This window comes from Myotis daubentonii, chromosome 15, assembly GCF_963259705.1.
Source record: "Myotis daubentonii chromosome 15, mMyoDau2.1, whole genome shotgun sequence".
NCBI lineage: Eukaryota > Metazoa > Chordata > Mammalia > Chiroptera > Vespertilionidae > Myotis > Myotis daubentonii.
In genome coordinates, this window is record NC_081854.1 from 10,423,133 (window position 1) to 10,438,177 (window position 15,045).

Here is a 15,045-nt window from a genome sequence, read left to right on the forward strand (position 1 = left end):
TCAGACTTCCTTCCCCAGCCCAGCCAACCCCCCCCCCCCGGATGTGGTGACAAACACTATTGTATCAACCTCAGCTGCCCCAACAACCCTTCAGCAGGAAGGGGGCTCATCTCACGGCCCCCACCCCAGCCACCCCTGCCGGTCTGGAACCCAGTCGGAATGTGGCCCATCTCTACGGGTGCCTTCGGAGCTCAAACCGGGCCTTGACCTCTTGATGAAGGGGGTGGGGTGGTAGCAACTGGCTGGATCTTGGACAAGTCCTTTTGCCTCTGAGGGTTAAGCTTCCTGTCTGTAAATTAAATAGTAGCCACTCTTATTATCTGGGGAGGAGACATCAAGTATGAATTGCTTCGGAAGGAACTGGAAGGCGTTTAACGGACTGGCACACAGTAGGCTGTCCAATGTTGATGACTGAGGGCTTGAGGTGCCCACCCCTGTAATCCCTGCAAATTACAGCGACAGCCACCAGGTACTGAACTGCTGTGTTCCAGGCGCCACTATACAATCTCATTCATCCCCACAAAGACCTCTGAGGTCAAATATATCAGCAGATGGAGAAACAGGCTGGGGAGGGGAAGTCGCATCCCAAAGGCACACAAAGACGTGCCCATCCCCCCAGAACAATCGGTTTTCCATCTATGAAACCGTGTGGGTGCCTTGTCCTCGCTGGTCGCTATGGCCCTTCCAGGCACCCCAAGCCTTTGGCTCCCCCTTCCTGAGGATGGGGCGGAGTGGGGAGCGGAGGGAAGGGAATACCCCAGCCGCCTTCTGCCCGACTCTCCCGAACAGGTGGCCCAGGCCTGGTGCACCTCATCACCTGGCCCCCGGCGGCTGGAGACAAGCCTGCGGCCAGGACCTCTGCCCATCTGGCCGCTCCGGTCTCCCCACCCACGGCAGGGACTGGGGGTTCTGGGTGGTGAAAGGGGCACAGCTGGCTATTGGGGGGAGGTAAGGGAGGCGGGGCCCAGAGAGCCGACCGGACCTGACACCCAGTTTCCCACCCTTTCCCTGCGGTGGGCGCCGGATGCAGGCCAGGCGGGAGGGCCCCCTTCCTTAAAGGGCCAGGCACCACCTCCGCGCCCGCCCCCGCGACCTGTGGTGGCGGCGAGGGTGGCTCGCCCCTCCCTCTCCGGCTCCAGAAGTTAACTTTGCAGACTCGGCTGTGTCGTGGGGAGGGATCGGTCCTACCTCCCGGCCCCGCATCTCCCACCACCGGCCCCCGGATCGGCTCGGGAGAGGTGCCGCCCCCAACTCGGAGGTGCTGGGCCCGCCCTCCCCTTCCGCCCCCTCGCTCGCCCCGCCCTCCCTCTGGCGTCACCGAGGCCGGCGCGGATTGGCCGACGGCGCCGTCGCTCCGGACACTTCCTCCTGGGCCGCGGCAGCGGAGTTAAACTTTGGCGAAGGAAAAAGAGCCACCGGCTCCCGGCGACCCTCCCTGGCCCCACCTCCACCGCGGCTGGTAACGCCCCCTTCTCCGTGGGTCCCCGACCGGACTTTTTTCCAGCTTCCGAGATCCGAGGAATTCCCTCCTGAGCACCAGGCCCTCGGGATCCCTCTGCCCATCCCCGGGCCCGTCGGATCCCTGGGATCCACTCGATCCCCGGTTCAGAGACTCCCGCCCTCCACCCCCAAGGTTTGGCGAACTCCTCGGCCCCCTCTTAATTGCATCCTCCTCTTAGAGCCACTGGGTTCTGGGGTCCCCCCTGCTCCTTTTCAATCCTTTTTCTTTCCAAGGGGCCTTTGGATCCTGGGCTCTGCTGATCTCTGCGACCCCGACCTACTAGATTTTCTTCTTTGATTTCTTGGAAACTCTCAATCGCCGGAAAACCCCCCACCCCCACCCCCCAAACCATTTCTTTTATCTGATCGTCTGTGATCCCTTGATTCCCGGGCGTCTAATCCACTAGATTTCTTTTCTCTGATTCCCCAGGATCCCGCCATCGTCGAGTCCCCTCAACCTGCCAGATTCCTCTCCTCGGCCCCCGAGATCCGCGCTCCCACTCCCCGCGCACGAGTTCTCCCTGGGAGACAGCGTGTTCCCCGGGCCCTCCAGCCGGATCCCAGGCGGGCGCCGGGCGGCCGCTCCCGGGCCTCCCCATGGCTGCCGCCCCCTCCCATCCCGCCGGGCTCCCGGGCTCTCCGGGGCCGGGGTCTCCGCCGCCCCCCGGCGGCTTGGACCTGCAGTCGCCGCCACCCCTGCTGTCCCAGGTTTCGGTCCCGGCCCCAGGCCCCGGGGTCTCCTTCCACATCCAGATCGGGCTGACCCGCGAGTTCGTGCTGCTGCCCGCCGCCTCGGAGTTGGCCCATGTGAAGCAGCTGGCTTGCTCCATCGTCGACCAGAAGGTGAGGGCGCAGGGTCCCCCAACCCAGCTTGGGGAGCGGTCTGGAGGAGGTGTGCGCTGACCTAGGCGACCTGCAGCCTGGCACGGGGGAGGGGGAGGAAGGGACTCTAAGCCTTGGGAGAATGAGGGATGGGGGTAGGGCATTGGCCCCAGTTGCCTCTTTACCCCACTACCCGTTTGAGGGAGGCCCGGGCAGGGGTGGGGTGCCCCAGAGGCCTCCCCAAATTGCGAGTCCTTGCATGTTGTTTTCTGCAGCCGGCAGGGAGGAAGGGAGGGGCCCACCAGGTGTAGAAGGAGGGAGGAGGAGGGGGCAGGTGGGGGCATCCGATGGGGGTGAGGGAACACCTCCCTGCCCAGGCCCATCCCTGACCTCCCATTTGGTGGAAAATAGAAACTGAAGCCAGGCTGGCCAAGGCGATCGGATGACATGTGTGGGTGTGGGTGCTTGCACTAGCTGCCAGGGGCAAGTGAGGTCTCCGAGCCTAATCTCTGCCCGCCCCCAGGCCTGAGGTGTGTGTGGAGGGACAGGCACCTCTTCCCAAAGTTCAGAGGCTCTGAGGACTCCCCACCCCCCCCCCGCCGCCCCCCCCACACACACACACTGATGCTGGCCTATTAAAACCGGCCTTCCCCTACCCCGCCCCACTCTTAGCTTTGGACACCAGGGTCACCAGGGTGGGGGGCTGGGGGTCATGGCCAAAGGGAATCAGGTGGAACTCCGTGCCTGAATCCTAGAACATGAAAAGTCAGAATAGTGAGCTTCTCTGTTGTTCGAATTCTAGACTGTCAAAATCTTAGACTATTATAGACTTCTAAATGGGAATATGCAAGTGTAGGTAATTGGATTCCTCTGATATAAAGCATTCAAACATTAGAATCCTAGCTGGTTGAAATACTAAAACATGAAAATGTTGGAATATTAGATTCCTGGGTTGTTGGAAGCCTTCAGTGCTAAGATAGTCAACTATTCGAATCCTAGTTTGTCAGACTCCCAGAACATTAAAATACTAGCCTACTGGTAATCTAGGCTGTTGAAAATCCTAAACGCGATAATGAGAATAGGTTGAACTCTAGAATGTCTGATCTTCCTATAAGCTAGGCAAGTTAGAATCCTCAAATCTCCAAATGTTAGAATCTTCTGACTCCTGGAAATGAATTCTCTGGGCTTCAGAGAAACTTCTGGAACTGGGCCAACTCCCCCATTTTACAGACAAGAGCTTAGTTCTGACTTCCCAGGCAGTCAGCCCCAGGCGGCGGGCTCACCTTGGACCCCCTCCCAGTGGGCAAGAACAGATAGGGCTTCCTTTGCCCCCCACCCCTCATCCCCACCCCGAAACTAGCAGCCCCAGCTCCTACGCCCAGCTGAGCCTGCTCTTTGGGAAAACAGGCTGCGGGGGAGGTGGGGGGGCAGAAGGTCTTCTGGGTGGATGCTTTGTGCAGGGCTCAGGCCTTCAGCCGACTCCCTCAGGCCTCAGCCCGGTTTTATGTTCTGCCTTCTCCTCCAGGTGTGGTAGGGCCCCTTTCCTTCCTTCCAGCGGCCCCACCTGGGCTGTTTCACTTTCTGTTCTACCGGGTTTCATTTCCTGCCCCCTCCCAAACTGGGGACCAGGACACCTGGGTCCTTTGGCCTTTGGGTGGGGAGCACCCTCCACTTTCAGCTCCCTTAAGCCCTAGCCATCCCATAGCCCCCACCCCCCCGAGTCCTCAAGTCCCTCCTTTCAGCTCGCCCTGCCCCAACGCTGGGCCTGGAGCCAGGTAGCAGGGACAATAGATCCAGGAAGGAAGCTGGAGGGGGGGGGGGGGGCATAAGGAAAGGGGTGCTCATTTAGACCCCCACCCCGATCTCCGGGAAATTCTAGGTGCCCAGGCTCCGGGAGCTGCTCTCCCTCCCACCCCAGTGCACCCATCGAGCCGCCAAACCCTGGGCTGCGCTCTCTCCAGCACACCTGGGGCCCTGGCACCCCGCCAGGCTAGAGCTGGGCCTGGGAGGGAGCGGCAGGAAGCGAGGGGCTGCAGGGTCTCTTGAGTTTCCGGGGGAAACAGGCGGCCCTGCCCTGGGAGGGTCCCAGACCGCTGCTTTTCCGTCACCACCTCCCTCTCCCGCCTCTCAGTTCCCCGAGTGTGGCTTCTACGGCCTTTACGACAAGATCCTGCTCTTCAAACATGACCCCACGTCCGCTAACCTCCTGCAGCTGGTGCGCTCGGCCGGAGACATCCAGGAAGGCGACCTGGTGGAGGTGGTGCTGTCGGGTGAGAGGCCGGGCTCGCCTGGGGGCGGGGCCTCGCGCGGGGGCGGGGCCTCTGAGGGAGTGGGAGGGAGGTGGGCCCAGACTCTTGCTCTTTCTAGTTCGGAGCCGGTGGGTCTCAGCTCCCCCGGAATGGGTACAGTGATGGTTGTGCGCACACGCTGTGGAATTCGCCGAACATAAACCATCCACAGCAACGCCGATGAATTTCCCAGACCCACTGCTGAGAGAGAGAAGCCAGACACCAGGCCCCATTCTGTATCATTCCATTTGAACGGCTGCAACCACTCTCTGGTGTTAGAAGCCAAGAGTCGGGGCGCCGCTGGGGAAGAGAGGGTTGGGTGCGGGGCACGGAGTGTACAGTCAAACTTCCATTGACCCACCAGGGGGCTGGTGACACGGAGTGTACAGTTTGGCGGTGCACGGAGCCCTGCACTTCTGTGTCCTTTTCTGGACGCGTGCTAGGTGCTGATACGACGTATAGTGAAGTGTTTGGATGTCCGTTCCTCCTTCCCAAGGAAATGCTAAATGCAGCCTGACCCGGCAAGGTGTGAGGTGCCCCTGGCACCTGCATTTTCAGCCAGAATCCAGCCCACCCTCTGGCCATTCCCACCTTGCGATGGGCAAGCTGTCTTTGACAGTTTATGACCCTTGGTTCTTTGGGGGGGGGGGGGGTGGCGGTATCTGCCTTATTCATGGCGGTATCCCCCACCCCACGCACACACGCTGCCCCTTGCATACTGCAGTGCTCAGTGCAATTTGGATTTAATTCCCTGGTAACCTTATCCAGGTTTTAAATACCCTCATATAGGCTAGCACCTCTTAGATTTTTATCTTCACCCTAGTCCAGTGATGGCGAACCTTTTGAGCTCGGCGTGTCAGCATTTTGAAAAACCCTAACCTAACTCTGGTGCCGTGTCACATATAGAAATTTTTTGATCTTTGCAACCATAGTAAAACAAAGACATATTTTTGATATTTATTTTATATATTTAAATGCCATTTAACAAAGAAAAATCAACCAAAAAAATGAGTTCGCGTGTCACCTCTGACAGGAGTGTCAGAGGTTCGCCATCACTGCCCTTGTCTCTCCCCTAAGACCAGGCCTTATTCACGTAGCTGTCTCCCTGACACTTTTACTTGGCATCTCCAGGCGTTTCAGACACGGCCTGTCCAAGATGGAAATTGTATTTCCCCTTCCAAACCTGCTCTTCCCGCAGTCGTCAACCTCTTGGGGAAAGGCACTACCCAGGTGCCCGTGCCCCAAACCTGGAGGCATCCTTGCCTCCTTTTTTTTCTCCCACCCATTCACGTTATCTGTCATCAAACCTCCTGGTCCTACCTTTGACGTACATGCTGAATGTATTTTGGGCCACTGCCACTGGTCCAAGCCGCCATCACCTCCTGTCTGCATTATTTCAGTAGCACCTAAGTCAGATCGTGACACTCCACTGCTCAGAATCCTCCCATGGCTCCCCATTACCCCTGGAGTAAAATACAAACTCTTCAACATGGCCTCAAGGCTGCCCCTGCTAATTCCATGAATTCATCTCGTAACACTGCCCTCCTTACTTTCTTTGTTCCAGCCATGCTTGCCTGCCCTCTGCCCCTGGAACAAACCCAAACTCCCTCCTACCACAGGGCCTTTGCACTTGCTGCTCTTGCTGCCTGGAATGCTGCCCCGATCTCCCCTTCGCATAGTTAGCTCCTTCTTGTTATTTGGATCTCAGCTTAAATGCCATTTCCTCCCTTGTCTGAAATTTCCTCGTTTATTTATGTGTTTATGTTTCATTGTCTGTCTCCCCAAAAGAATGTCAGCTCCTTGAAAGTAGGGTGTAAATCTCTCTTATTTATAGTTTTATCTTGGGTGTGTAAATAGTGCTTGACTCACAGGAGAGAGTCCCCTTTCTGTTGCATAATACAAAGAAAAATAGCTTAATAGTCGGCTGAAACTTCATCCAGAAATGAGGACAAATGAGACTTCGTCCAAAAATGAAACCTCTGAGATAAGAGCTAACATTTATTGAGCACTTTCTCTGTGCCAGGCACTGTTTTAAGAGCTTTCCGTATATTCGTTTAATCCTTAAAGAACCCATAAGGGGATACGATTATGATACTAGTATGTTCTTTCCTAGACGCCTGCTTAGCTCATCTCCTACCTCCTTCAGGCCTTTACCGTAATATCACCTCGCAGAGGCCTTCCCTGCCCACCTATTTCAATTTTTACCTCTTGCACCTTCCCTACCTCCCTTCCCTGTTTAATTTTTCTCCTAAGCACTTACTGACTTCTAACCAACTCTATATTTTACTACTTAAGATTTTCAGAGAGGCAGAAAGTATGGTGCTAAAAGCATGAACTCTAGAGCCACACTGGCCTGGGTTTGTGAGTTCTGCAACTTGCTAGCTGTGTGACTTTAGACAAGTTGCCTAATCTATCTGTGCTGCAACCGCCTCAAACAGAAAATGGGGACGTAACAGGATGTACCTGACAGAGTCTTGAGAGGACTAACTTCATTGGTGGGGGTTTTAGTTTGTTTTTTAATTGATTTGAGAAAGAGGGAGACAGAGAAACAGGGATTGGTGATCGGTTACCTCCCATATGCACCGAACCCTCAACCCGGATATGGGCCCTGATCCAGAATTGAGGTGTCCTGGACAAAGCTCTAACCAACTAAGCCACACCTGCCAAGGCTAAATTCATTAGCTTTTTATTTTTATTTATTTATTTTTTAAATGTATTTTTATTGATTTCAGAGAGGAAGGGAGGAGAGAGAGAGAGAAAAACATCAATGATGAGAGAGAATCATTGATTGGCCGACTCCTGCACACCCCACACTGGGGATTGAGCCCACAACCCAGGCATGTGCCTTTGACCGGAATCGAACCTGGGACCTTTCGGTCCGCAGACCAACGCTCTATCCACTGAGCCAAGCCGGCCAGGGCTCATTAGCTTTTTAAAGTACTTAGAGCAGTGCCTGGCACAGAGTGACTGCTGGACTGGGTGATTGTTAAGTAAGAGTATTTCTTGTATTTACTTTGTCTGCTGCCCTCACTGGAGGCTAGGCAGGGATTTCGTCTGATGTGCTATCCCTACTGCTTAGAACATTTTAGAGATGAAAAAACTGAGGTGCACAGATGTTTGTCTTTTCCTCTTGATAATCAGGCTCTACTCCAGACCAAGTAGATCAGAAACTCTGAGGGTGGGGCCCAGGCATCTGTATTTTCTTATTTTAAATTTTTTAATTGTGGTGGAATATGCATAAAGTAAAATGCACCATCATAACAATTTTTAAAGTTTGTTGTTGTTGTTGTTGTTGTTGTTGTTGTTAATCCTCATGCTAGGACACTTTTCCATTGATTTTTAGAGAGTGGGAGGGAGGGGGAGAGACTGAGAGAGAGAAACATCGATGTGAGAGAGACACGTGGATTGATTGCCTCCTGCATGGGGCCCCCTAGGGTGCCTTGGATCAGCCTGCAAACCGAGGTATGTGCTCTTGACCAGAATCAAACCGGGACCCTTCAGTCCGCAGGCCAGCACTCTATCCACTGGGCCCAACTGGTGAGGGCCATGACCATTTTTAAGTCTACCGTTCAGTAGTGTTAATTACATTCACCTTGTTGTGCAACCAATCCCCAGAACTGTTTTCATCTTGCAAAACTGGAACTCTATACCCATTCACCAACTCCCCCTCCCCCTTCTCCCAGTCCCTGATGTAAGCACATAGCTGCTTTGCCCAGTGGTGGAGCTGGAATATGAATCCAGGTAGAATATAATATGTGAGCAAATGAATGAAGGAAGGAACAATTAAACCTTGCAGCTGGGCCCAACCGGCATGGCTCAGTGGTTGAGCGTCGACCAATGAACCAGGAGGTCACGGAGATTCCTGGTCACGTGGCACATGCTCGGATAGCGGGTTCGACCTCTAGTGGCGGGGCATGCTGGAGGCAGACGATCACTGATTTCCTCTCATCATTGATGTTTCTATCTCTCTCTCTCTCCCTCTTTCTTCTTCTCTGCAATCAATAAAAAGATATTTTGAAAAAATCCTAGAAACAAACAAACAAAAACACCCCTTGCATTGTCAGGGAGGATTGTAAGCAGCCCGGGAATGCGGGGGCTGAAATGGCCTCCGCTGGCCCCGGCTCAACCACCCGCCCTCCCCGCTGCCTGCAGCTTCGGCCACCTTCGAGGACTTCCAGATCCGCCCGCACGCACTCACGGTGCACTCCTACCGAGCGCCCGCCTTCTGCGACCACTGCGGGGAGATGCTCTTCGGGCTGGTGCGGCAGGGCCTCAAGTGTGATGGTGAGAGGCGGGGCCGGGGGCGGGGCTTGGAGCGCATGCAAGGGGGCGGGGCTTGGGGCGGGGCTCGGAAGGAGAGGTCGGGCTGGAGACTGAGCCGGGGGCGGGGCCTTGGGCGGAGCGCAGGCTAGGGGGCGGGGCTTGGGGCGGGGCTCGGAGGGAGAGATCCGGGCTGGAGACGGAGCTGGGGGAGGGGCCGGAGGTGAGGACAAGGGGCGGGGCTTGGGTGGAGGGTGGGGCTCGGCTGGGATGGGGGATAAAAAGGGGCGTTCACAGGGGAAAGGGCGGAGCCTGTACCAAAGAGGGATGGACGGGAAGACAGCCAGCAGGGACTTTTGGAAGGAAGGAGTTTACAGGATTGTGCGGGCGGGCGGGCTGGCCAACTCTTAATCCGTAGGGCAGCCAGCCGGTCAGCAAGGGCAGCTGGAACTCAGACAGGAGCTAAAGCTGCCATGCACAGGCAGAAGTTCTCCATCTGGGACGTCTCAACTCGGCTTTTTAAACCTTTCAACTGACTGCAGCGGGCCCACCCAGATGAACTAGGCTAATCTTTCTCACTAAAAGTCCGCTGACTGTGGACTGGAATCACATCTATCAAATACGACACAGCAACACCTCGATGAGTGTTTGCATAATGGGGGGTGCTAACCCAGCCAAGTTGACTCGTGAAGCTGGCCACCGGAGTCCACCCCTGTCCACTTGGCACCTCAGTCTGCCAGGGCTGCCATAACAAAATACCTCAGGCCGGTGGCTTAGACAACACACGTGCGTTTCTCGCAGCTCCAGAGCTGGAAAATTTAAGATCAAGGTTCCGACGGGGCTTGTTTCCCGGCAAGGACTCTCTTCTTAGCTTGCCGATGGCTGCCATCTCACCATGTGCTCGAAAAGTGTGTGAAGAGGTTCAGTTCTGAAGTGTCTTCCTTTATAGAAGGGCCCCAGTCTCATGGAGTCAGGGCCCCACCCTTATGACCTCATTTCACCTCACGGCCCATCTCCAGATGCAGCTACAGTGCAGGTTAGGGCTTCAACATGTAAACTAGGGGTGGGGACACACAAGCATTCAGTCTGCGACAAGCACCGTACACATCTCCTTAAACCATACTTTAAAAAAAAGGAACACAATGTTCCTTTAGCCAAGATGTCTCAAGGTCACGCCCAAATGTCAGGATCAGCAGGTCCCTGCCATCCTGGATGCTTCTGAGTGAGAATGTGGAGGTCTTGCCCTCCTGCAACTGAAGCCCACACCTCCCGCCTTGGCTCTGCTCACACAGAAGATGGGGACCGTCCACTCTGCGGTGAGGACCTGCGGCTCCGTTCAGCGTGCCAGCTTCGTGCCAGCGTGCCATGCTCACATGGAAATCCAGAGTCTTTGATAACCTGTGGTCCAGGTGACCAGCAGCATCGACTACGATTGTTATCATGTAGCCCTAAATACATTGTGGCATTATTTAAGGACCTGGACCAACAGCCACAGTGGGCCTGCAGAAAATGGACTCAGTGCTTCAAAGCTGCTATCAATATCCCATCATCCACACATCACATCCAACTCCTCATGTCTTGGCATATGTAACCTTCGTCATGGCGCAACCCTGGTGTCATCAGATTGTGGGGGGGTTGGGGAGGGTAGGCAGGGCTGTTGTTGTTTTCGGTCATCAGATTCTAATGGGCAATCATAGCATGGACTTCCGTGACCCAGCTTCACAGATGGCGGTCCGAGTTCCTATGGTTCCAGAAGAGGCCAAATGACCGTAGTAAATGCCACTGACATTGGACTATACCGCGGCACTCACACTGGGAGTCATGAGTGAGGTTCTGAAATTCCGCTCAGCGATCGCAAGGCCCAAACCGGGAGGTGGAACCTGTAGGCGAAGGCCATTGCCATCCTAGCTCTTCTCGTCGGGCCAACAATGTTCCATGCGCCTGTGCAGCGGGGCCGCACGAGTCCCAGGCAGTGCCTGGATGGATGGATGGATGGATGGATGGATGGATGGATGGGGAGTCGCTGAGCTGGCAGGTCTGCACAGGCAGCCCACCAGGAGACAGGCTTAGCGGAGCACCTGCAAGAAACTCCCAGGAGCTGGAGGGACAGTGTTCAGAACAGCCAGCCATCGGAGTCACGTGGGATCGCCGGAGATGGATGGGAGCGAGGGTTCAGGAAGCCCGGTGGAAACCACAAAGCTGGGCCTGATGCTTTCATGGACGACGATTTAAAAAAAATTTTTTTTTGAAAGAAAAAACAATAACACAGTCATGCTTCCACCTGATAGGATACCAACATCCTGGGTACGACCGAAAACATGCTGACCCTTTATTCCCCTGAAGACGGCGTGTGTCCTTGAGACCCTGTGATGGAACCGCCGTGATGTACAGCCAATTATCATCAGCATTTTATGTTAGGTGACAAGGGGATAGGAGAGGGAAGAAAACACAAGGATTTGACGTACACACACATTCATCAAAGAAGGAGGAAACGCTAGCGATGCTGGCTCCCGTTTCTGCAGCGGGTCGCACCGGGTGGCTTCCTTCCACTCCCCAGTCGGCGCGCTCTCTGCCCTGAGCCAGCACCTCACCTGCTCGCGGTGCTTTGCCTGGTGGAATGGCCCAAACCTTCGTTTCTGGACGCTCTGGGGCTGTGCCGCCTGAATTGGGTTTTTGTAGATTCCCATAGACTTTAATTACTCACGGAGCGTCCTGAGGGATGTACAGTGCTCCAGATCTGAAGGAAAGGAGAAGGGGGGTGGGGGGAGTGGAACCCCAGGGCAGTGGAGGCTGCGTCTCTGACCGTTTGGCGCCCCCCGCAGGCTGCGGACTGAACTACCACAAGCGCTGCGCCTTCAGCATCCCCAACAACTGCAGCGGGGCCCGCAAGCGGCGCCTGTCATCCACGTCTCTGGCCAGTGGCCATTCGCTGCGCCTCAGTACCTCGGACTCCCTGCCCTGCACGGCGGATGAGCTGGTGAGGGGCGGGGGAGTGGGCAGGTGGGTGGCTGGGGAGGTGACAAGGCCCGGGTGGGCGTACCGTAGGGCAACGCACTGATGTGTCGCGTCCGCTCTCGCTGACCCCTAGAGCCGCAGCACCACTGAGCTCCTGCCTCGCCGCCCGCCCTCGTCCTCCTCCTCGTCCGCCTCCTCCTACACCGGCCGCCCCATCGAGCTGGACAAGATGCTGCTCTCCAAGGTCAAGGTGCCGCATACCTTCCTCATCCACAGCTACACGCGGCCCACTGTCTGCCAGGCTTGCAAGAAACTTCTCAAGGGCCTCTTCCGCCAGGGCCTGCAGTGCAAAGGTCAGGGGGTAGGGGGCATGGAGGGGGGCACAGACAGGGTCGGGGGCACAGACAGGGTCGGGACCCCGCCCCACACACACTCAGAAGCTTGGGATCTCAGTTGGGCTTGTGGCAGAACACACGAGGCCTGCCCTGAACCTGTGGCATTCTGGACCCTAGAACCTGGGAGTCCTAGGACCTTAGAAATCTAGACTCATAAGACAGCATGGGATTCTAAAAACTATAGGACTTGAGAATTCTAGAATCAGAGGACCTTAGAAACCTAGGATTCAAGAATTCTGGGTCGTAGGATTCAGCTAAAACAACCACAGAATTTTAGCTATATCCTAGAACTGCCAAATTGTAGATTCTCAAAAGATTAGAACTTTAGAACCATAGGATTTGAGAATAATAGAGCCCTACAAACATCAAGTTTGAGTCCTAGAAGTAGAACCATGGAATCTTAGGGTTCTAGAACTCTGGAATGTTGTGATCAATGGCTGGAATACCAGAAATCTAGATAGGTAGAAACTTAGAGCCACCCAATTCTAAAATTCACTGGAACAGTCAAATGCTAGAATCTTCGATGCCGAGAGCTGAAGAACAGTAGTCACATTAAGTTCTAGATTACAGCCGTGGGCAAACTACGGCCCGTTTGAAATGAATAAAACTAAAAAAAAAAAAAAGACCGTACCCTTTTATGTAATGATGTTTACTTTGAATTTATATTAGTTCACACAAACATTCCATCCATGCTTTTGTTCCGGCCCTCCGGTCCAGTTTAAGAACCCATTGTGGCCCTCGAGTCAAAAAGTTTGCCCACCCCTGTTCTAGAAACTTGGATGTACAGAAACCTTGGAACCATCAGCTTCTGGAGACCTAGAAACCCAGAATTGTAGAACTCAAGTCACTGTAAAACCTTGGACATCAAGGGGTCATAGTAATCTAGAACCAGAGGACCAGAGATGTGTGTTGAGTTCTAGAAACTTGGACATTGAACTCGGCGGGGGGAGGGGGAGGTGGTGTCTTAGAAATCTAGAATATAGAACCTTAGAAAAATGGGTTTTTACCACATTCTAGAACCTCTGACGTACGGCACCCTAGAACCTCACACTGATCACACTCTAGCAGTGGTTCTCAACCTTCCTAATGCTGCGACCCTTTAATACAGTTCCTCATGTTGTGGTGAACCCCAACCATACAATTATTTTCGTGGCTACTTCATCACTGTAATGTTGCTACTGTTATGAATCGTCATGTAAATAGCTGATCTGCAGGATGTATTCTCATTGTTCGCGACCCACAGGTTGAGAACCGCTGCAGAGCCATGGTTCTCAACCAAGAACAGTTCTGCCCGCCCCCTCCCCACAGGGAGGTTGGGAGGCATTTTGTTTATCACACAGGGATGGTGCAACTGTTATCTGGTGGGGAGGAGTCGGGGTGCTGCTAAACTCCTGTGATGCACAGCACAGCCCCCCACAACAAGAAACTAGCCAGCCCCAAATGTTCATAGTGCCAAAGGCTGAGAAACCCTGCCCTCAAGTGTTCACAGTCTAGAATCACAGGACGTTAGATCCTGCTGCATTCCAGAATTTTACAAGTCTGGGGTAATGGGTATTTATACATTGTTTGAACCTCGAATGCTTAGAGCCACAGCACTTCATCTGCACACACACCCCCCACCCCACCCCCACCCCCGGTTTACTCTTCGTCTGTCCATAGTTGGAGAAACTCGCTCAAAAGGGGGCCAGCCATGGAAGGGCCAGCCAGTTTCCTGCCCCCCCATGGCAAGAGTAAAGACTCTTTTGAGACTGGTGGTTGGGGGTCAAACTCAACCCTTCCAGGTGACCTCTCTTCCCTCTCCCTCCCGCTTCCTTGTTCCCTGTCCTCCTCCCAGACTGCAAGTTTAACTGCCACAAACGCTGCGCCACCCGCGTCCCCAACGACTGCCTGGGAGAGGCGCTCATCAATGGAGGTAAGAGGCTGTGGGCTGAGCCAGCGGGAGCTGGGGGCCCGGCTGGGTGGAGGCCCCTCTGACGCCCTGTCCCCCTCAGATGTGCCGATGGAGGAGGCCACCGATTTCAGCGAGGCTGACAAGAGCGCCCTCATGGATGAGTCCGACGACTCCGGGATCATCCCAGGCTCCCACTCGGAAAATGCCCTCCACGCCAGTGAGGAGGAGGAGGCCGAGGGAGGCAAGGCCCAGAGGTACCCCGGGCACCCCACTGGGATGCCCTTCCCCGTCCCTACAATGGGTTACCCTCACCCCCTACTTGAACATTACCCAGGTTCCTGAGGCAAATCTTCTCAAGTACCCACACTTCATTTTCCAACTGAACACTTTTTCCTGGTTTACATTTTTAAAAAATATTATTTACTTAAAAAATATATATTTTTATTGATTTCAGAGAGGAAGGGAGAAGGAGAGAGAGATAGAAACATCAATGAAGAGAGAGAATCATCGATCGGCTGCCTCCCTCACACCCCACACTGGGGATCCAGCCCGCAACCTGAGCATGTGCCCTGACTGGGAATCGAACCATGACCTCCTGGTTCATAGGTCGACACTCCACCACTGGGCCACGCTGGCTGGGCCTGATTTACATTTTTAAAAAGTTTTCATGGAAGCATGTTTTTTGTTATTTTTAAAAATATATATTTTATTGATTTTTTACAGAGAGGAAGGGAGAGGGAGAGAGAGTTTGAAACATCGATGAGAGAGAAACATCGATCAGCTGCCTCCTGCACACTCCCCACTGGGGATGTGCCCGCAACCAAGGTACATGCCCTTGACCGGAATCGAACCTGGGACCCTTCAGTCCGCAGGCCGACGCTCTATCCACTGAGCCAAACCGATTAGGGCTATTTTTTTTTAAATATATTTTTAT

General features: G+C 54.5%; 1 protein-coding gene across 2 annotated transcripts in view; it reads left to right on the forward strand.

Moving 5' to 3' along the window:
• The first annotated feature begins 1,327 nt into the window (after positions 1-1,327).
• PRKD2 (protein kinase D2) overlaps positions 1,328-15,045 on the forward strand; it is a 32,712-nt gene continuing 18,994 nt past the window's right edge. The window contains exons 1-8 of one of the 2 annotated variants that reach the window (XM_059666069.1): positions 1,328-1,459; positions 1,931-2,343; positions 4,454-4,592; positions 8,763-8,894; positions 11,693-11,847; positions 11,959-12,178; positions 14,055-14,132; positions 14,212-14,365. In XM_059666069.1, the coding sequence (XP_059522052.1) occupies positions 2,098-2,343; positions 4,454-4,592; positions 8,763-8,894; positions 11,693-11,847; positions 11,959-12,178; positions 14,055-14,132; positions 14,212-14,365 (1,124 nt within the window). In that variant the 5' untranslated portion in view covers positions 1,328-1,459; positions 1,931-2,097. Of the gene's footprint in view, positions 1,634-1,930; positions 2,344-4,453; positions 4,593-8,762; positions 8,895-11,692; positions 11,848-11,958; positions 12,179-14,054; positions 14,133-14,211; positions 14,366-15,045 lie in introns of both variants that reach the window. The other variant, XM_059666068.1, reaches the window with a different exon arrangement.